The sequence below is a fragment of the Acipenser ruthenus genome, chromosome 20, assembly GCF_902713425.1.
Source record: "Acipenser ruthenus chromosome 20, fAciRut3.2 maternal haplotype, whole genome shotgun sequence".
Lineage (NCBI taxonomy): Eukaryota > Metazoa > Chordata > Actinopteri > Acipenseriformes > Acipenseridae > Acipenser > Acipenser ruthenus.
In genome coordinates, this window is record NC_081208.1 from 4,854,535 (window position 1) to 4,877,147 (window position 22,613).

The 22,613-nt window shown below is 38.5% G+C and overlaps 2 protein-coding genes across 11 annotated transcripts in view; both read left to right on the forward strand.

The window, feature by feature from the left end:
- The window catches only part of LOC117425132 (agrin-like), a 155,129-nt gene extending 148,558 nt beyond the window's left edge, over positions 1 to 6,571 (forward strand). For 4 of the 8 annotated variants that reach the window (XM_034904230.2, XM_058993238.1, XM_058993239.1 and 1 more), the window contains 4 exons: positions 289 to 321; positions 2,305 to 2,529; positions 3,005 to 3,108; positions 3,840 to 6,571. In XM_034904230.2, the coding sequence (XP_034760121.2) occupies positions 289 to 321; positions 2,305 to 2,529; positions 3,005 to 3,108; positions 3,840 to 3,997 (520 nt within the window). In that variant the 3' untranslated portion in view covers positions 3,998 to 6,571. The remainder of the gene's footprint in view (positions 1 to 288; positions 322 to 2,304; positions 2,530 to 3,004; positions 3,109 to 3,839) is intronic. The other 4 variants (XM_058993240.1, XM_058993241.1, XM_058993244.1 and 1 more) reach the window with 1 other exon arrangement.
- A 4,889-nt stretch (positions 6,572 to 11,460) lies between these two features.
- The window catches only part of LOC117425918 (tyrosine-protein phosphatase non-receptor type 11-like), a 58,742-nt gene continuing 47,589 nt past the window's right edge, over positions 11,461 to 22,613 (forward strand). For all 3 annotated transcript variants that reach the window (XM_034043234.3, XM_034043233.3, XM_034043235.3), the window contains exon 1: positions 11,461 to 11,595. In XM_034043234.3, the coding sequence (XP_033899125.1) occupies positions 11,582 to 11,595 (14 nt within the window). In that variant the 5' untranslated portion in view covers positions 11,461 to 11,581. The remainder of the gene's footprint in view (positions 11,596 to 22,613) is intronic.

Consider the following 22,613-nt stretch of genomic DNA (forward strand, 5'->3'; position numbering starts at 1 on the left):
CTTGAGTCTAAACATGGCAAGGTTAATCAAGGACTTGTCTTTTGCTGTTAAAGCCAAACCTCAAACAAAACAAGTCTTTATAAACGTACTGAAACGTACTTGCTAGCCCCCGGGGCTGTTAACATTAGTGTCCCTTCCCTTCCCTTCCTAGGGATCCTTGTGTAGGTTCAGGGATTGATATTCATGTCACCTAAGAAAGCTGGAATCCAATTATATATTCCATACTGAATGCACTGGGTTGTTCCTCTGCCGCTTATTGCATGCCTCCATTTTCTTTCTGCTCCTAAGTCCTGAATCTGTGGACGATCCTTTGGACCAAAGGTAAGTCCTCGCCGGGTCTTTCAGTGGCGTTTTCAGTGTGGGCAGTCCGCTTGAGCCACATGTTGAGAGAGAGAGAGAGAGAGAGAGGAGCAATCTTATTACCACGTGGAAATCTGTGGTCTGTGTCAATATTATCTGATACATTAAACATCAGCATTAGGGTATTTAAATGTAATCTCTGATTCAACACTGTGAAAATGTCTTGTCCAATCCAGTAATTGGCACCATATTTGCCAAGCACTACCACAAACTACAGAAGCAGCGTTCATTTGGCCGGGATTGCTTAATACTTGTAATGTAAAAATGATTATATGTAGAGTATGGATACCACTAGCTGTCTCAATGACCACCCATCTGGAAAGCAATTCATATTCCATTGCTGAATTAGCTAAACTGGTGACACCAGTGTAGGCACAGTGGGCCATATTTTCAAAGCTTTGACTCCAGTCTTTAATTAAGGTCAAACACATGTTCATTTTATAAAACTATAACTGAATAACTAGGTAAGTAATGTAACACAAGTCCTCTTAAGCTCTGTCAAGGTGTTTCCTTTCAAAAAATAGATTAATTAAAGAATGGAGGAAACAGTTTAAAAACCAGGCTCTGTATCTGTCAGTTTCAATAGCTCCCCCCTCCCCCCACCCCGTTCCCTCCAGTAAGAAGAGTAAGGGATTTTTTTTTGGCCAAATACTGTGCAGTCCTCTCCAAACATTGGTGCGAGTTGGCAGAAGCTTCATGTGTGCTCTGCTGTTGCTGTGCTTTCATCTCCCCGTGTCGTGTTCATCCTGTCTCTGTGTCTCGTGTCTTTGTGTTTTAATGTACTGTAGGTGTGTGGGTGAAGTGTTAACCAAACAGCCCTTCGTATTTCTGTGAGCATCGCAGCGATCTGAACTAAGCATTCCCCTTTCGTCCCATACCGCTTGGCTCGACTGAATTTAACCGTCTTGCCTAAATGCAAGCTGTGGGGATTTAAGTGGCTGGAGACGTATTGCATCACACAGAGTGCTAACCAAGATTTATATCTTATTAATACTACATTTAAAACATTGGTTAGCACAGTACCACATTTATAAGATTGAATCTGCCATCATAAAGTTATTGTAAATAATTGCCAGCTATTAGAATGGCATCCATTGTCAAATTATATGTAAAGTTAATGTAGGTATTGTTCGTCTCTTTGGTTTTCTGTTGCCTGGAGACGGGTGAAAAAGTGGGTGAAACCATTTACACTTTAGAGATGGGGGGTTAACATCAACTCAGACCTTTAGTATTCATTTGTCTGCTCAAATTCTGAAAGCTTGTTCTGCAGGCTCCTATAAAGATGTTCTGTACAGGCTTGTTGAAATGGCATGTGATTTTTTTCTCCTGCTTTCAAAATTAAAATCTGAGCTGCTGTTGACATTCCTCTTCAGCTTCAGAGAAGCGGGATTTAGGTCAAACAGAAAACATTAAGCGGTGTGTGTCACAGACATGTTAATTTTTCAGTCAAAAAGTACTGGTAAGTACAGAAATGTAATAACTGTGTGCACTAATTCATACAGAAATATTTCAGCCTGTAGGTTGTAAATCTGCCCATTTTGATTGATAGCAGGTATTTAATGCAGATAACTCCGTCCAAACCCTCAAATTAACACTTGAGCAGTAGTGCAATACTGCACCAGTAAACAGTAGAGACCAAGTTGCAACATAAAGTTGTATACTTTCAAAAATTATTTGACAAGCCCATAAACAGTTACATTACTTGACCACCAGGTGGTGTCTAAAGCCAAGCAAAAATCTCATTAGGATCCAAGGTACACAGAAACACCTTAAAGTGGAGACACTTAATAATATTATTTTGCCTGCTGTGTGTTATAAATGGGCAACCTACAGTACTGGTTTTGAGCATTCTCATTATCCTTTGTGTACCACCATGCATGGGCAGAAGGGTTAGGATTAGGCTGTAGATCTTGAGTTTAACGACCGTCTTTTCTCCTTGTTCAGTGAGAAGGCCCTTCAGGTGAACAGCTTTGAGCTCAGTATCAAGACAGAGGCCACACAGGGTCTGATTCTCTGGAGTGGCAAAGGAGTGGAAAGGTCCGACTACATAGCCTTGGCCATTGTGGACGGGCATGTGCAGATGGCCTATGATCTTGGGTCCAAGCCAGTGGTCCTCAGATCAACCATCCCGGTCAACACAAACAAATGGATCACAATTAAAGCCAGCAGGTAAACATGCTTATATTCTCCAGTCTTTTCACCTTTTATAAAAGCACAGCGACAACAACAGGCAGCCCAGAGAAGACAAGAGCAGTTTGTGGTTGTGTGACAGCAGAGAGCCACACAAAGCTGTTGAGGTGTCTCCTACTGCTAAATATAAACATAATCCAGGTAGCAGGTTCAAGCCTTTAGTAATGTCTTATTAAAAGGGTTTAAGTTGTATTGTCCAGGATTTTAATTTGTGAGAAAAAAAAGCACACAATGGTAATTCACCTTCGTTTGCCCAATTCAAATACTGGATTTTGAAAATTATTTTATTTATTTTATTTAAAGAAAGGCACAGCGTAGCCTTGTTAGACTGTCGCATAGCTCTTGAGGCAGTGTGGAGATGTGTCTTCTGCAGCTGTGACAAGTGCCCCAGGCTGGGGGAACTGATACAAATGAAATGATTCTAACATATCTACATCCTTGTGTCCTTCAACAGGGAACAGAGAGATGGCACGCTACAGGTCGGCAATGAAGCTCCTGTCACCGGATCATCTCCTCTGGCAGCAACGCAGCTTGATACTGACGGAGCACTCTGGCTTGGTAAATTTCCTATTTTGTTCTTCTCCTTTTAGAATCGGAGAAATTGCAATATGAACATCTTTGACAGGGAGCGCTGTGTACAGCAGTGCATCTGGATCTTTAATGAGCCAGATGCGCCAGCCCCATTTACCAACCTTTTAATTCAATACAATATATTACAATAAGTCTTTTCACAATAATGAGTCCAGCAGTTGTTTAATCTTATAGTTTAAAAACTACCAGCTGCATCAGTATTTCCCTTGACATGAACACTCTTCATCTCTGTGTAATACATATTTTATTTGCATGGCACGTGTGAGTCCAGTCTTATCTTATTATATGTACAAAGTGGTCTCTCTCTTCTTTTGTGAAGGTACAATTAAAGTTTAAAAGTCCGCTATTGTAGCTCCATTAACATATTCTCTGTTAAGGAACCCTCTTTTTAATATGACACCACATGCCTACATTATGCTTTTTTCATGATCCACAGTAGCTGTGTATGGATTTTATATATCACAATATGTGTTGTGTAATGAAGTGTCAAAATTTTCAATGCATGAAGAATTGGATACCTGGGATCCTGGGTATGCTTTGTGCAGGCCTGAAAGTGTGCTGATAAAGTGATCCAAAGGCTAGAAAAGATTGCATGCCCCTGAGAAAAGCTTGAATCGCTACGTCACTCCAAGCGAGCCACTTTCTGCAGGGTCTCTGAACCCCAGAGAGATGATGTCATCCTATCCTGTCTCCCGCAGGTGGACTGGAAAGGCTGTCTGTGGCTCACAAGCTTCACAAAGCCTACAGCACAGGCTTCATGGGATGCATGAAGGAGGTGATCGTGGATAGCCAGGAGCTGCATCTTGTGGAGGACGCTCTAAACAACCCCAAAATATTACACTGTTCGTCCAAATAATGAACGCCGCCACCCACCTTGTCTATTGCTGTAATTATTTTCTATTTTTGTATACTTTTATTGCTTTTATATTGGAAATGTTTTTTTTTTTTGGTTGCTTTTTTTTGTTTTTCTGCAGAATGTCAAGCTCCTCGATTCTACACAATCCGACCAAACAAGTATCGTAGGTTATATAAAAATTACATTGCACATGGTTTTTAAAGAAACAAACATTAAAACGTACTTGAACATTCATGACGACATTGGTGCTTCTGTTGGCTTCTTGTGGCTCTGTGGTTCGGTATCCTAGTTGTGTATTAGCCTATCTAAGTTACCCTGTTTAACTATGACTGGAAGCAAGGTAGTAACAGAACAGAACTAACACCAAAACGCTAAGGGGCCTGAGGATACATGACCATGCTAACAAGTCCGGGCTGTTTGTGTTACTGTGGCTTTTTTTTTATTTTTATTTTTTAATAATTTATGTGTTAAACGTATCTGTGACTTTTAGCTTACTGATTTATGTAAGATAAATAAACTAACTGATGTCGGCTGTGGTATTATAAGAATGCGTGTTTGAGAATCATTAAATGTGCATCCATTTGTAACATCTCACATGGCAATGGTATATTGGTGTAAAGTAAAAATGAATCCTTTGCAACTTAAAAATGAAACTTAACCTAGGGGATTTTAGCAATATACAGAACACAGGTCATTGTCTGTCTGTCTTTTACAGGTCTTAATGCAGTGTCCCTTTTTTGACAGATTATTCAAGTATTAGCTCACAAATGCATTCTTTTAAATCCTTGGTCGACATAGGGAGTATGTAGTAATGTTGTATTAAAAAAAGCATTCCGGGCAGTTAAAACTTTCAACTATATCTAAATATAAAATTCCATTGGACTGTCATGTGGAAGCCTGAAACTGTGTATATTTTAGTACATGCAGGAATATGCCCCTATGATTTTTGCCAACTGTGTGCTGTTTTGTCTGCTGGGGAATCTTAGCCCTGCATGTTAATTTGGGTTAATGACATAGCAAAACCTTTCTTTTTTTAAAAAACAAAATTAAACAAATGGCATTAAAGTGTGTCTAATTTAAGGACTAAAACTCAGAATTGTGTAATTGTGTAAAAGTCAAGCATGCTACTGAGCCAAGCAACAAAATTAAAACCGCCTCTTGTATTGTAACTGAAAGCTACATTGTTGTTTTTTGTTATCTTTCTAATGGTGTAGAAAACTTGCCTTTTAGAATTGTGCTAACCGAAAGTCCAATACTTCTATGTTCCACCAGGTGGCGCTACAACACAAGCAGAACAGTCTTTACACAAACTGTAGGGTGACTAGAATTTCCTCTATTGATATTGGGGGACAAATGCTGAATGTTCCTGGTTCACAAAGGAATGTACACAACCAACTCTACTAAAATGGGCCCTGTGCTGTATATATCAACATTGAGGGAGCTGAGATTTCTTTCAAATACCCCTTTTCAGCACAAGCTAAAATCTATGATTTGTTACACCTAAACTGCATTTGGACCCTGCATCTGTGAGCCATGGGTCTACAAAAAAAGAATGCATGGGATGCATTTTGAAGATGAAATCTTGTAGCTTGTATAAGGAAAGGTATATTTATCAATGGTACTGACTGCTGCACAGTCTTGGAATTACTGTAATATGTTCAGATTGCATCTACAAAAAACTGCTTGTTCAGTACAGTATGGCATTGTCATGGTTTTATTTTGTGCCCCATTAGACATGATACTTTTGCGCAGGCCTGTGATCTGATCTGTAAGTTAGCAATGTTTTCTTGTTAGATGCGTTAGTATTATACACTGGAACAAAGTATAGCCTCTCATTTAGAATATACAAAAACGTGCAGAACCTAAGTCACTATTGATGGGGAGGGAGGGTTTAAAAAAAAAAAAAAACAACATTTATGTATCTATATATTAAGCATAATTTTGAGAGTTTACCGTTTCCTTCTTGCAGTATATAGGGGCTTATTGTAGCGCAGTAATTGTATATATATATATATATGGGCTGTAAACAAAATTTTAAAAATACATTTGGTCAGTTTTGCACATATGGTCTGTTTTTTTAAGCATAATTTAAGTTAACTTTATTTTTAAATGAGTGTTTAAGACTACTGTAGCTGTGCATTAAATTGAATGGCGGTCGACCATAAGCCCAAGGGAATTCAGTAGCGTTCAGGAAATAACGACATGGCAAAAACAAAAGTCTATATCAGTCTTGTCCAGATAATGCCTTAAAACCTGAAATCGCCATGTTTTTGGTGAACACATTTGTGTGCATATTGTTTGGTGCACTTATCTTTTTGCCAGTATATTACAACAAGTGTTTCATCCCTATAATGTAAAAAAAAAACGAATAAGCCCAGAATGTTTTTTAAAAGTATTTTTCCAGTTTGTATTCCTTATTTATGTGTCTTCACATGGTTTTAAGTTTGGCCTTTGTAAACTGTATGACATAACTGAAGGACAATGCACAGTGTATAAGCAGCATGATGTAACCATTACTAACTTTATTACTTGTGTCTAATGTCCGATTACCATCAATTAAAGTGTAAAAACCTACTTTTGTGTGTGTCCTGCTTTTTTTCCCCCCCACAAAAAAAGTGTATGTGCATATATGAATCTCGCAGCTAAATATGTTTTACCATCATCTTCACTGTAAAAAAAATCAAGGCGTTGCTTGAGCCCTGCCAGTGGTTCTCAGTATTCGATTTCTATTTGTGCTGTTCTCTTAACGATTTATTACGTTCAAAAGTGATTTTAATGCAACAAATATTGTATTTAATTTAAATTCTGATTACACTCTTTAAGGCTCTTCTGCCTGCTCAGGAACACCATAAAAATGTCAGAGGTCAGGAAAAAAAAATGGATGAAGCTACTCTTTAAGACTGAATGTGCATTTCACACTCTCCCCACTACAGATCTTGTTTTAGGTCCCGTTTTTTAAGCTACTGTTGCTATGCTGTCAATGGACTCTCTGTGATGTTTGATAGAAGTTGTCTCCAGACCTAACCTGGTGGTTTTGTAATGCTGCACAACTATTGATTTTTAAATTAGCATTCATAACAGCAAACTATGTCATTACTGTATTCAATGAGACTACTTCTTCATTCTTAAAACAAGACGTCCACTGTGTACCAGATCGATATCGATGCCTTCTCTTTTTTTTATTTTTTTTTTAAGTACACAGACTTTGAACTAATTTCACTGGATGACTTCAAAGATTACGCAATTAGATACATCCATCACAAGTATGTTGCGACACGAGATACACAAGCCTCTCTGACCTAGTTTTCCCCATGACGTCTTTACAGTACAGAACCATGATGCAATGTTTGTTTTATGATTCAAAAAGAAATGCATTTAGACTATATTAAAAGTACAGTATGTATTTCATCCATTACTAAAAACACTCCTTCTATATTATCATTATATATAGAACAGTAATACTAAAATAATTACAAAAACGACCAAATGTTTGTCAAAAATTGTAATAGTTTTTATTAGCATTGCCAAAAGTACAATATGTAATTCACATTCCCTGGTATTACAATTTAACTATGGCACTGCTATCCTTACTGCGGATTAAATAATTACTTTGTGTTTGATACTTTTAAAAATCTGCTGCAAAGATAGTTGTGCCAGTGATTGTTCTAGATTGGTGGCTGTAATGAACAATTACATTTCTTTGCAGCTACTACTAAGAGTGTCTATAAGCGAGTCTTCCTTTTAAAACTAAATTAGTATTATCATTAAGAACGCACAGTGCATATGACTGTACTTATTGCAGTAAGAGATGTTTATTACTATCATATATGCACTATTTGTAGTAACACAATCTGCCTCTCTTTAGCATGCTAAAATGTACACATTTTGTAGATTTTAGTGAGACAACCACAGGCAGAATTTGTGGTCGACTAAATATGACCAAAATTGCCTGCTTAAACATTATTAAGTTACCATTATAGAGTAGCCAACAAATTAACACACAGCTGAAAGCTATTCATGTGTTATCAAGCTAGTCATGTGTTTTTTCCCTTTGAAGTCCAATTAATTTGCTGACTTTTTTTTTTTTTTTTAAGTGTTGCTAAAATAGTGCTTGAACTTGAAACTCTGGTTCTGGTGAAAGAAGAGGGAATTGGTAGTCTTTTGAAAGTCATAATTGTGGAATTATACCAGGTGATATCAAATGGAGGTTAATGGTTAAGCCACACCAGTTGACCAGTAAACAGGAAATGCTGTTTAGGTAAACAGGATGCACTAGAGTACCGGTTGTGATTGTGAGGTAACCACAGTAATTTGGCTTCTTCTAAGAGTTGTGTTTGAGGATGGTTAGCTGTCGTGTTGTGTTAAGCAATAGCACTGAATCACTCCTTTTGCGTTTTGTGCCACAGCTCAAGTGCCTGTAAGCTTTGTCTATGAAGAGTCTGCCATTCTAGACAAATGCATCTTTTTGTATTGCTGTTAAAATTTCTCATTATCTCCAAAACGCTATGGTGGTGGTGGCTCCCTCACATTTAGCTTGTCCCTACACTTTGGTAGTTTCTGTCCTGTGAATAAAGTTTGTATGGAGTGCTCATAATACTGAAAATACAAAGAACTGACCCTTATGTCATTTTTTTCAAATATGGCGTTCAAAAGATACCGTGTGCGTGTGTATTTATTCAAGAACAAGTTATTGACGTTGTTTTTAAAATGGTCATTTTTAAAAGTGTACATTTACAGTTCTGCATTTTGAAAGAACATGTATCCTTCTAGTAAATGGCCTCGAGGGTCAGTGCTTTCACAAAGCATGACTTTTTGAGTAGGCACTGGTGTAGAATGGAGCATGCCATTTCATAAGGTTCTTGATTTGAAGCATTGCACAACTCTTAGCTTTTCATCAGAAGATTAACCCGGATTGATAATTGTATAACATATTGTCTACACAAGTCTAGGATTATTAGATTCATATATCTTTCACTGGATTTGTTTAAATATCACTACAACAGCATCTGCTCATATTATTAAAATATATATAGGGTTTCAACAGAAGGTCAGAAACTCACACTGTTATGGAGTCTGACGTTTTTCTCAAAGAAAAAAAGGTTTGGTTGGCAGGTGCTTCTTTGCCCAAGTTTGGCTACATTACTGTTATTTTATGAGGTAAAGGAAGGTGCAGTAATCAGTGAGGAACAGTCCAGGAGACTGTGTGTGTCGAATGGAGGAGGAGACAGGGTCTTTTGTGGAAGGGGTTCTGCTTTTGGAAGAGGTGACAAGAAGAGATTATTTTAGTTTTGCTAGTCCTAGCCTGTGCCCTGACAAGCTCAAGCTGTCACCTGAGTATGCCATTCCAGTTAGACGAAAGGAAGCACCTGTACTGGTGAGCATAATTCAACCACCGATCCCTCCATTTGATCTTCAGAATTCAATGAATATTTTACCATGGTTGCACAAGGTCATAGAGCAATTCAGAGAGGCCTGTCCTAATCCTTGTTCAATCAAGATTCAGTACTTCAGAACCAATATACTTTTTTTATTATTATTATTTGCAGTTTATGAAAAGTAAAGTAATACAGTAACTACATAGCGTTAGTACTATGAAACACCACTGTGCAATATTCAATTTGGAAAACTTACATTACACGAGTGCATCAGCAGATTTATCTTCAAACTGCTTTTCTAGAGACTTAAATACTGTATTAGAAGGAAGGGTGTCTTAAAGGACATGCGAAAGAATTCAGTACTGGAGAATGCCTGCATGGGGGTGTCTTTGCGAAAAGCATGACACAATATTTGTGTCCCCATATTTCTGAATAATGATCACAAACATGTTGGTGTATACGGTGTTTTAACAAGGTTTAACAGCGGTTTTTGGATTCTAAACCAGTCACAAACAGGAGGCTATTCCAAATGTACTGACAAACGTATAATGACAAAGACTATTTGTAAACGTTCCTCAACAAATACAGTCCAAAACCTCAAAATACGCTTTATTTTTTTTTAACAGGTTTATAAATAAAGCCTCCTCCTTAAACAGTCCAGGGCATTGGATTAACCACCAGCTGCAACTGGCCAAAACTAGCAGGCCAGGTGAATAATAAGTTAAACTCAAGTTCTCAACTGCTTTCAGAATGGTTAACCATCTAGAAATGATCATGTGTCATTCAACATTGCTCCCATTGCTACTGGAGTCACTCAAAATTCAATCTTTAGCAGCTTATGCTTGTTAATGTTTAATAGCCGTACTTAGCCTAAGTGAACAATTGCATGTTATGAAGATCACTTTGCAGAAAGGGACATTTGGAAGTGTTTTGACTGATGCTGAGATTCCAATTTAAATAGAATGTACTTTTACAGTATATTTGATCAGTAATTTAGCAGTTTTTGCACTTGTAATACGATGCATTTACTATACTGCATTTTTTTTTTTTTTTTTTTTTACTGAATTTCATCATACCTGTATGGAGTTCACCATGCTTCCCTTTGCTTTTCCATGTTTTCACAAAACAACACTTTATTATGCTTTTACCACGATGCAGCCCACCAGCCCTTCAAATGTAACAAGCAAACCCACAATAACATCTATGAACTTTCATTCATGTTGCTCCTGGACAAATTTTTTTTTAACAATAGCTGAATCGTTGAAAAAGAGCCCATTATAAGTTACTGATAATTGCTGCCTCACCAGCCTTTAGACAGTCTCTGCTAGAAACAGTTCTATAGTGCACAGGGTCATTCTGAATCATGCTTGCACACTTTACAGTTCTTTGTCTAGTGGGTTTTATAACCTTGCAGATATCACTTCTGAACACTTTCCAACGGGCTGGAACTCTACACTTTCCAGAACCTACTGCATCTGAGCTTTTTGCAACTTGATGCACCACAGGTCAAATTCTTACTGTATATACATCCCAGAATGCAATATCAACTTCAGAGCCAGATCGATGGATGGAGTCCACACTCCAAAATAATATCTCATCTCAAACCAATTCAGCATCTGAAGACACCGAAAAAGACTTCCAGGCGAAACGTTTGTCGTTGCTTTTTAGTTTCTTTTAGTATTTCTAAATTCAGACCCAAATGAGTCGGTTTATTTTAGCAAAAGGGATGTTAATAATTCTGCTGCAAACCATGACATTTAAAGATTTCTGCTTTTGTGTGAATGGTTCTGCATTTATTAATATGTTGCAATATTTGTTGGAAGGCAGTGTATGATAGGGTTATCTCTACCATACATTAATTATAATGATCCCCACTAAGCTGTCTAATAATCTCCAATAGTTAAAGTCAAATGGTTTAAAAAGTTCCGCAATTGGAGTCTTATAATTAAATTTTAGAGCGATGTGGAACACAAATATCATAAGGGAAATGTAAGCAAGTAACTGCTTGGGAGTAGGTCATGGACAGTAGGTGTACTGTCTTTTTAAGAAAAAAAAAAAGTCTCAGGAACGACTGGTCCAGAGGCGGGGACTAGAACTGTTACATTCTGTGAGTTCTGCATTGTTTAACACAGAGACAGATGCACATACAGGCACAGGGTTAGGAAGGACTTGTCGATTTCAAGGAAACAGCTAGCATTTGAAAGCGGACATGACTTCTCGCAGGTAAGGCACGGCAATAACCTTGTACCCGATTTGCTTTCATCATTTACATGTACCCAGGGGTTGTGGTTCACTAGGGTAGGATCTGATTGCATATCCGACTTGCAGCTTAGTGGTCTGGGTTCATCTGCTACTCCAGAACCCTGATTCCCGCCAGGCCCCTGGCTTTAAAACAATATTCTTGTTACTTGTTTACAGCCAGTGCCCCCTGTATGCATGTTAAAATAGCTGTGTACAATGTTGCAAAGTGCTTCGTTTTTAAACTGCGGATTTGTTTTCTTTCCAGTTGCATTGTTTTATTTTGCTTAATGTTTTGTTACAGCGTTGCAAAACACAGTTTTGACTGGTATGTTTTGTGTATTGTTTTGATTTCGAGAGATACTGGTACAGTACCAATGTTACCTGCTTGAATACGCTTTATTCTAAGGCACTTTGAAGTGGCTGCGTGGGCTGGCAAAGTAGCGTATTATTCATGGCTTGTCATTGCGAGTGCAGTGCAGCGCATTACTGTTTACTCACGAGTTATATGGCTTTTGCAGAAGTTTACGTCAGATTTGCAGAAATGCATGCGTCTGTACAGTGTACAGTAATATATATATGGTAGTTTTGCAAAATGCAGATGCATAACGCCCCGTACCGAGCTAGTTTCCCTTTAAACACTTGCAGATAATAATAAATACTGTTCTATGTAAATTTAACAATAGTAGTACACCAGCTTTGCCCACGGGTTGGGAAAGTTTTGTAGATAATGGTATTTGGTAGGATGCTGTATTGAGAGTGATTTTATTTTAATACACACACAAATACCGGTATTGTCCGTGTCTCTGTATACACTGAAACTAAAGCAAGCTAGTGGTCTAGTTTTTACACTGTTCGGAAATATTGTTTTGCGAAGTTTTTTTTTTCTTTTTTTTTTTGCAGTAGACTCTAAAGTCCAAACTAGTTTTTGTTAAAGTTGACGACATTTTTTTAATGACAAACTTACTGAATGCTTGATCTCCAGGTTCCAACACCGTATACTGTACGCACAGTGTAAATGCACTGTCAAAAAAGATGGAATGCCGTTTGTTTTACAATGCTGTGTGATTGTGTACCAATGAAATTACTTTATTTCACAATGCTAAGTGAAAAACTATTGCTTTTGCGATTCAGTTAGTGTTGATATGTAATTAAACTGCTTTTGAAATCGTTTTTGTTTACTTTAAAAAATGACTATACTGTAAATCAAAATGTACCAGTATTAGAATTGTTTTTATAATTTTAGCGACAATTTTTTTTTTTGGTTGTTTAGAAAGCCACAAAAAAAAAAAATAGTCCTTTGCTTAGCCACGCTATTTTTTTTATTAACAGCCCTATGTGTGTTTGCACAGGTGCCCCTCTCCTTGCTAATGTAAATTCGGTCATGGACGAATATGTATTGGCTTTGTGTGTGTTTGAGAGAGAGAGAGCCTGGTGATGGATAGAGCCCCAGCAGGCTGAGGAAAGGGAAACTATACCATAGCTGCCAGACAGACCTACCCCTATTAGCTGTGGTGATGAATATACTTAGCTCTCACTCACTGCCCTTAGAAACAAGAAGGAACCCGATAGCCTCCTACCGCTGCAAGAAGCTGCAGCCTACCAGTCCTGACAAGCAGCCATTATGGAGCTGTAAACAAACAAGAGGGGTACAATAAGTATCTGGGTGATTTGTATTTATTAAAAACAATACCATTTCATCTTATATGATAATGTTTAGAAATTATCAATTTTCTATACAGTCTGTTTTTCTTTTTTTACATTTTTTTCCCAAGGTAATGTTATTGTTGTGTGGTAAGCAGCAGAGACGGCATCTAAACCAGATACATTCAGCTTGCACCAAGTCTTTTCTGAATCGGTGTGGTTCCACATTCAGCCCTGTTTTGCCAACGAGATGGCCGCAGGCAATTCTGAAATAAAACACCAGCCATGGGTGTGAACAAGCATGGGTTTACCAAATATCCCCGCGGGGCTATCGGGGGTCATTGCCAGAACATAGAAGCAAGACCTAAGAAAATGGATTTGAAAGCTTTGGTTCTGACTCCTTTTAGGTTTCTTCTCCTGTAAGTTTCCACAAGCTCTCTAGTAATTGCTGTGCATATTAACAGTGACCAAAAACAATAGACTTCCACGCCACACTGTACCTGTGTGCCAAAATATCAAGTTCTGTAAAAAAAAAAAAACATATAGATGAAAGAGACAAGGTGAGATGGACTGTTTTGATGTACCTGAGAAAAATGTGAAGGTGCTTGTTGTAATGTATTAAATGGCTTAGCGTCTAGATTGGAAAGACAAACAACCAGTTATGCTTTCGGTCAAGGCTTGCAGAATCAGGGGAATTACTGTTCTTTGAAAACCTTTAAAAATTTTGAAAGTACTCAATTAAAAGCAAAGGGTTTTCCATATTTTGTAAACTTTATTGCATCCTTATGCTATACTCAAAAAGCACTAATCAGTGATTGTGGTTAATCGCGCACTTAATCGTACTGCTTTAGGAATCTTTGCTACAAAGAAAATTGTGTTTAGTTTTTAAACCAGCTGGTGTCATATTGCTGTTTGCTGGTCTCAATAAGATTAGATTGTAAAATGTAAACAAGCGTTTGATATTCAGCTTTTTGTAGAGCTCCGGGGGGGGCGGGGGGGGGGGGGTGGAGGTTCTGCCAACTATAAGAGGAGATGGAGAACTATTTTGGAAACCAACAGCTGTTTATAGAAAAACAGCTTCATCCATCCATCTAACTAACCAACCAACCACAGAGATTCAACAACAACAACTTCCATTTATATCGCGCCTTATGTGCACACCTGCACATCTCAAAGAGCTTTACACAGTTTAAAAAAAATACAATATCTAAAAGAGAAATAAACAGACCACTCATAAAGTCAGGACATAAACACAAAAGCAAATTTGGCTATAAAGACAAACAGATAGCAGAGGACAATGAGAGACGTTCTTCTCAAGGGCCTTAACCAAATGTGAGACTGAACATGTAAGACCTTTTTTTTAAACCGATCAACTGACTGGCAGTTCCTGATGTCAACGGGGAGGTCATTCCATAGCACAGGAGCCAGGTGACTAAAGGAATGACCACAGAGACCAACCCGTTTCTCATCAGGAACAACAAGCAGACCAGCCTGGGAGGATCTAAGGGAACGAATCGGCTGATAAGGACAAAGTCATTCAGTGAGGTAAGCAGGACCAGTGCCATTGAGTGAGCGATATGTCAGGAGAAGTAGATTCAAAGAGATTCGACACTTGATGGCAAGCCAATGAAGTTTAGCCAGAACTGGTGTAATGTGGTGGTACTTTATTGTGCCATTCAAGATTCTGGCAGCTGCGTTCTGAACTATTGGTAAACTATCAATTGCTTTAGATGGAAGGCCTGTAAACATTGAGTTACAATTGTCACACCTATAGGTTACAAATGCACAGATCAAAATCTCAGCATCAGCGAGAGAGAAAACGTCAAACTTTGGCAATCTTCCGTAAATGGTGGAAAAAAGAGGATTTGACAACAGAAGAAATATGTGCCTCAAAAGACATTTGTGACATCTAAGTGTACCCCAAGGCTGCAGTAGATAGTTACCATAACTAAACTCAACAAGATTCACTCTCTTGAAGTTTTCATTAAAGGGGATCTTTGCCGATTTAGGGGTGTAGGACCTTATTTAGTATTTAGTATACAGTATTGAGCCTTTTTAATGTAGGTATGAATACTACTGTTATTGTCCGGCTAATTAAAAAGGAAAGAATATTCAAATATGAAAAGCCTATTTCTGTTCCATTGTAACCATGGTGACAGGCACAGGTAGATGACATCAGGAGGTAGCTTGGCTCTTTGTAAGGGGTGCTGTGTGTCTAAAAGAGTACCAAGATAAGGCTTGTTTCTGCCGAGAATCTGCAAAACAAAAATTGCACTGTGCCCAGGTGTTATTAGAATATCAGGAATTAATAAGACATTACTCGCACCTTTACTAAGTTGACGATAACTAAGGCATTCTTCTTTTAACCTGTGCCCCTGTAACACTCTGTCCATGGTAGATATAAGAAATACTACATTGAGCAATAATAATAGATGTTGATCTGCAAGTGGAAATGCTGTTGAGTTGATCTTGGACTATGTTCATAACTGTAGTTAAAAAAAACAAAACTGTAAGTGCCAAAATATATATATATATTCTTGATGTAGGCCGTCCCTGTTCTTTCTAGGAAAAAAAAAAATCATGTTTTGACGTGTGCAGTATGGAGTTTAAACTAGTAAATGAAACCTGCTAAAAGAACCAAAGGGCCCCGCACAGGATGGTGTGCAAGACAGGAAGGCAGAAAGCCAAGGTGGAGCAATGAGATAGCTTACCGAAACTTCCAGGAAACTATGGAAGAGACTTGAGACTTGAGTCTGATAGGAAGACCTGCTGACAGCTAAGAAGAGGTTTTTACATACAGCCCTCAGCTGAGGAGACTTCATCCTTTTACATACAGCCCTCAGCTGAGGAGACTTCCCCATTTTACATACAGACCTCAGCTGAGGAGACTTCACACTTTACATACAGACCTCAGCTGAGGAGACTTCCTCATTTTACATACAGCCCCCTAGCGAAAATCCATCCATTTTCCCTAAATTTGTAGGGAAATTTGCATCAAAGAACAGTCCCGCCATGTGGCACATTTTGGTGAATATTCTGCCGTGCTTAAACAGACGAGGAAGTGGGGTGCATCATTGTCACATGTACATAAAACTAAGATGGCTCTCACTTAAACTGGATTCTTTTTCAGTGGTATTGATTTGTGTTTAAGGTTTTTAAAAGATTGGTACCTCCCTGTTTGAGTGCTCTGGTAGAAAGGACTAGCATTGGCTGTAGTTTACACCCTCAGGATTCTTAACATGTTTGGGAGAATTCTCTTTTTTCATATCAACTTCCGAAATGTGGAACTGTTTCCATCACAGTATGAAGATGGAATCTGATAATCTTTCTTTCTCTGGTTTTAAAGATTGATTTGGGAATTGCTTCAAACCTCCTACCAAGACTTCTCCTTCAGCCCACATTAATAGAGATGTCTGATTTAATCTGTTCTTTTGAGTGGAATAAATAAGACAAGCTTGAACTACACATGTTTTTAATGGGTTTTTGCTTTGCAATTGTCCTTTTATTGTTCACCAGGACCCACTTGTAAATGAGGTCTGGGTCTCAATGGGTAAATCTCCTGGTTAAATAAATACATTATAGGTATCTCAATATAGCCAGACACACGTGGCATAGTCAGTATATTCTTATGGAACACTGTGGACCTCCTAAGGATGCACTGCCCTGTATATATGCATAGAACTAAGAGCCAAGAGATTTCTGTTCTACCTCCTTCTGAAATAATACAACCAATGTTGACACCATAATCTTCTGGCACTTTTTACGACCAGTGTTTAAAAAACAATTATACATTTAAAAAAATAAAAAAAAGGCTTTCCCCTGTACCACCTAAACAGAATGCGTTATTAATGGCTATTTTTGTTCCACTGTACTAGTGAGGGAATTATGGGTTGTTGTATTGGTTGCTTGAAAAGGTGTTTCTTTTGGCTGAAGTGGCACAGCTGTTACAGCCAAAGCATACATACGTTTTCAGTATTTTTAATGATTAACTAGAAAAAATACCCAGTGGTTTCCCCTCTGGTTCTCTGATGTGAATGGCAGCTAAGTAACCGATAAGCAAAGTTTAAGCACACCGTGCAAGGCACATTCCAGGAACTAAAAATAAAGATACTGCACACACCAATCATTCGAAGCATGGAGACAAACAGCAGCGGATTAGGCTATTTTGAGTCGCTTACTTAAGTTGGAATCTGGTTTAATATTAATTTTCATAGGCAGGATGGTGTTTAACCCCAGCCCACCTCGCTGACCGCTTGACCACTCGCTGGATACACTGCTAATGTATATTCCAGCTTTCCCAGAACTAAGAAAGGACCCCTTGTTTAATACTTTAAAATAGAACACAGAACACACTGGAATTTTTGTTTGATGAAATAAAAGAATTAAGTAAGTAGCCTGTATCTGTAAGTTGTTTGTTTTAGAATTTGTTTTAGTTTTTGAAAGTGTAAGGAAGGAAGAACTTTTTTTACACACCTCTTGGTCAACCATTGTGGGTTTTTTGAAATTAGGGACTTGGCTGACAGCTATGTTGAGGGTCTATGTAAAATGGGTTCTGGTGGTTTTTGGCATATCTGAAATAAATAAGACCCGAAGATGGTACATTACCACTCTATTAACCGTGGCCCAGGACTGTTTACTATCTTGTTGTCAGAAACTGCAAGTTACACAGTAACACCATAAACTGGTTACTTGCAAACCTTCTCCCTGTTTCTGATGGGCTGGACTGTCACTGCTGCCAGGGGTCGCCTGAGGGCAGTTTACTGAACAGCTTCACCAGGCATTATGAGATTAAATAAATACATTCATAAATACATGCAGAGCACTTAATCAATTTCATTTGCTCTGCAAGGCCAGACAAGCTTAAACATCATGAAAACGCAAATTGAAAGGGACAGTGTCACTTGGAATTTAATACTCTCACAGGGACACCACAGCCTGGATATTCCACCTTGGTGAACTTTTTAGCTGGGTCAATGTGTTGGAATTCAGTAAACAGGTCATTGAAAATGTAATGCTTGATTGTTGCCATACAGAGAAAAATAAGACTTGTTCCAGTGCAAAAACTGCTCCCATACTTCTCTATTTTATGGCTCTTCACGGAGCTGAACAATTACCAGTGGGCCTGCTTCAAGTTAACTGACCTCTGACGTTATGAAGCCTGACTGATTTATGGCTGTGTATTGAAAAAGCAGTTTATTGGGTCAAGCAAGGGTTCTCAGTATTGGGCAGAGTAGTAGGTAATGGGCTAAAACTAGAGACTCTGCACTGCATTATTTTAAAAATCTATAACTACCCCCTGCAAGTTTCACCTTTGACTGCTTTCCATACAGGACGATGAGGCAATATCTACTCTCTAACCCCCACCCCTTCGTTTTCTCCTCTTTAACATATTTGGCATTTGACTGCATGCATCATGCCTCATAAAAGCAGGTATGACATCATCACCCTGTCTGGAAAGGATGAGCATTCTGTACAGAACTGAAAAGGTGAAAAAACAAATACAAATAAAGTAAACTGTGCCCACAGGTTATTGAAAGCAATAAAAAAGGAGAAAGCATGCTACTTTTTCATTGGAGGTAACCTGTGTTAATTCATAGTACTGCTGGGACAATTATTCAGATATTTGCACAAACATTGCTTGTGTTCAGTGGCAGAAATGTAAATATCCTTATTCATTCATATGATCATTTATAAATGACTGCATCAAAAAGATATCTTGTAAAGGAAACCAATGCATAAGTGACATCTGAAATATATAATTTAATGGGGTATTGGGTTTATTTTACTCCATATATATATATATATATATATATATATATATATATACAGATATTAATCACGATTAGTCTTGAGATTAAAAACATGAATCTCAGTTAATCTTGGTTTTCATTGCATATTTAATTGATACAATTACTGCATCCATCTTATTTGAGTTTGTTTTATTACTGATGCTATTATTATTATTATTATTATTATTATTATCCAAAAAAACAACCCAGCATAAAACCCCTGTTTTCCTATTTCTGGATTCTGTGTGTGTATGTGTGTGTATTTTATATATATATATATATATATATATATATATATATATATATATATATATGCTGTAATATGGTACGAATTATACCTTTTGTGATCCATCTAATGAAAAATGAAAGAATATTTGTACACATATTTGTGTTTGTTTGTCCGAGTGCAATGTTGTGCACTGCTGTCCCTGTCGGTGACATGAGGTGAGGTTAGAAGCTCTAAAACCATGAATGTAGAAGAGCCTGGCTGGTTTGCATAGTGGTTATGGCGCTGGTTTGTTACACCAGCACTAATCGATAGTTGATTACTGTGTGTGGTTTTTAAACCTCCACTCGCAGGAACTGTCTTTTGCTTAGACAAGTTATCGGAATCGCTCATTAATTAAGTCAGTAGTCTGGCTGTGAAAGATCCTGAGTTTAACAGAACTCTGCCTGAAGCAACAGTCAAACCCAAAGGCACAGTTCAGCATTTCTTGAGTTTTTGCCAAAGTAATGAATTTATAAAACGATGAATTGGCTCAAGTGCCTGTGCGACAGTTGAAACTACATCCATATTTAGAAGCAGTCCTGAATCATCAGTGTTGCAGCGACCCACCCAAGCTAAGCCTTTTGTTCTGTAGCCTGTTAATCCTGAATGAGTACAGATAATGTTACAATAAAACTGTGAACTTCATTACCCAGTTCAGTTACCCTATATTCCACATGTATCGAAAATGCCTGTAATGTTACCTGATGTTCTCTTTTTAGCAATACCATTGGAATATGTTCCTAAAAATAACGCATTGTAAAAACACAAACCTGTGAATAGATTTCATAACCTTATTTAAATGCAACATGCTAAAGGAAAGCTGTGTGTGTGCTGCAAAGCAACTTTCAATTTTAACAAAGAGGGAGTGACTTCAATATTGAAGGCTTGAGCAGCATGCCATGTGTTCTCAAATGTGCGATTTTGAAAATGCTTGTTAATGAACTTAATGAGAAAAGTAATTGGGTCCGGGTGGAAAACCGACATCTGGTTTCAGAGAAATGTATTTTCAATGTGTGCTTTGGTGTATTGCTGCTTTTTTTGTCCTTTTTATAATACTAAACATGATGCGCATATATATATATATATATATATATATATATATATATATATATATATATATATATATATATATATATATATATATATATATATATATAGTTTTTATAACTTATTTAACTCTTGCTTTACAAACTCATGTTGAAGGTTTCAGCTTTGTAGGTGTTTCCTGTAAATTGTTATACAAAAACACACCTTTTCCATAACGAAGCAACGTGTCATTGATTGGAACTTCTGCTGCAAGTACCTTAACAGATGGGGCAAGCCTAATTGTGGACCGGGCTTTAAGAATGTAAACTGGACAGTCAACATGGTCTGCTTTCTGCACAGGGGGCTGTGACGGGCTGTGTAGTAAAACAAGGAGTTATATTGCAGTGTAAAACTAAGCTTGAAAATGGATACCCCCCTTAGGTTTTATAGCTTCATGAAAGTGGCAGTACCCACTGGGAGGGGCAGAAATTCCAGTAAAGGTTGGAAATAACCCTCAAAGACTGTAGTAAAACCTATTTCTTTTTTTCACTTGGCCACTCGGTAAAAGGTGAGCCGAGGCGCTGGGCTGCATTTGGATCGCTTTGATCTGAACGAAACGAGCGAGCCCCCAATCCCAGCTGCTCTCTAAAAATAACAGCCTCATCTCTAAAATGTATTTGCTGCAGCATGTCCACAATAAATATAGAACTGGCAAAACTTCAAAGCAGAAAGAGAACATTCTACATATACTATCCTTTGTCACTTTGCCTATGGCTTAAACTAACCCCACAGTAATAAGCGCTGCATTGTGTAACAGGGGAAGGAAGTTTGGTCCACTGTAGCAGGTCCCCCTTGCTGGACTGGTTCTGTTGGCATTGGTTAGATATTTTACTATATGGAACCAGTTGACTTTCCAATTACTTACGAATGTAAGCAGTAATAAGCTTTTCAGTTAGCAATCAGGGTGTCCCGGATCCCGAACCTGGGTTCAAAACTCCCTTATTTAGGGGGCTCCCTAGTGGCGCATCCAGTAAAGGTGCTCCACGTGGAGTGCAGGATGCGCCCTATAGCTTGGACGTCGCCGGTTCGAGTCCAGGCTATTCCACTGCCGACCGTGGACAGGAGTTCCCAGGGGGCAGTGCACAGTTGGCCAAGCGCCGCCCGGGGGGAGAGGGCTTAGGTCGGCCAGGGTGTCCTCAGCTCACCGCGCACCAGCGACTGCTGTAGATTGGCCGGAGCTGCGTTGTCCTCCGACACTTTAGCTCTGGGTTGGCTGCATGGCGGGCCTGCAGAGTGAAAAGAAGTGGTCGGCTGACGGCACACGCTTCGGAGGACAATGTGTGTTCGTCTTCGCCATTCCCGATTCAGTGCAGGGGTGGTAGTGGTGAGCTGAGCCTAAAAATAATAATTGGATATATCAAATTGGGAGAAAAAACGGGGTAAAATCAATTGGCGACATTTAAACTACTACATTTAAAAAAAACAACAACCTTATTTCGACGTATACAGCTACATTATTCCTGGAGGCAGTGGCCTGGGATATCTCTGTTGGGTTCCTGACTAGTATGAGATTGCTGAGGTCAGCTATCTCCAGCTGATTTTCCTCCCTAACCCTGTGGGAGGAGGGCAAAGGCCATTGCAGCACTCCCTATCAGTCCCCTGCCAAGATCGGCAACTTGGCATGAGCGGGATTCAAACCACGATTGCATGACTCGCTGACCTCAAAGTGCCAGTGCTTTTACTTTGTGAGCCGCTGAGGGACCCTGTTGTGTTTTTGATAGCAGAACAAAAGAAGCGGGTCTGGAAATGTAACTGTTGATTTAAGTCATTTGTTTCACAAGGGCACTGGGGTTATGCCATCTAAACTCCCAGTAAAGCATAGCAGCATTAAAACCCATATCCCATGTTGGCCCAGGCTTGTACTGGATGCTTTTTATTTGCAGCCAGCTTGGCTTGGCATTTGCAACAGTTGCGTTGATCTGGTTGCCAAAACTCTATCCCTTTCGCTGACTTGGCAAGGGATCCAAAGAAAATAGTGGGCATATTAACATTTTATTCACAACTGTTACAAATGGCAGTGGTGGAGCCAACATTTATGTGTGATGAGATAACATAAGTGAAATCTCTATGCAGTAAATATACAATAGAATAACCACCAATTACTAAATGGATCACAAAGTTGTTCTAGACACAGATTTTCTCAATCGCTAAAACACAATACCCAATACACCTTACCAGGTTATCAAAACATTTAACACAACCCCCGAAACTGTTTG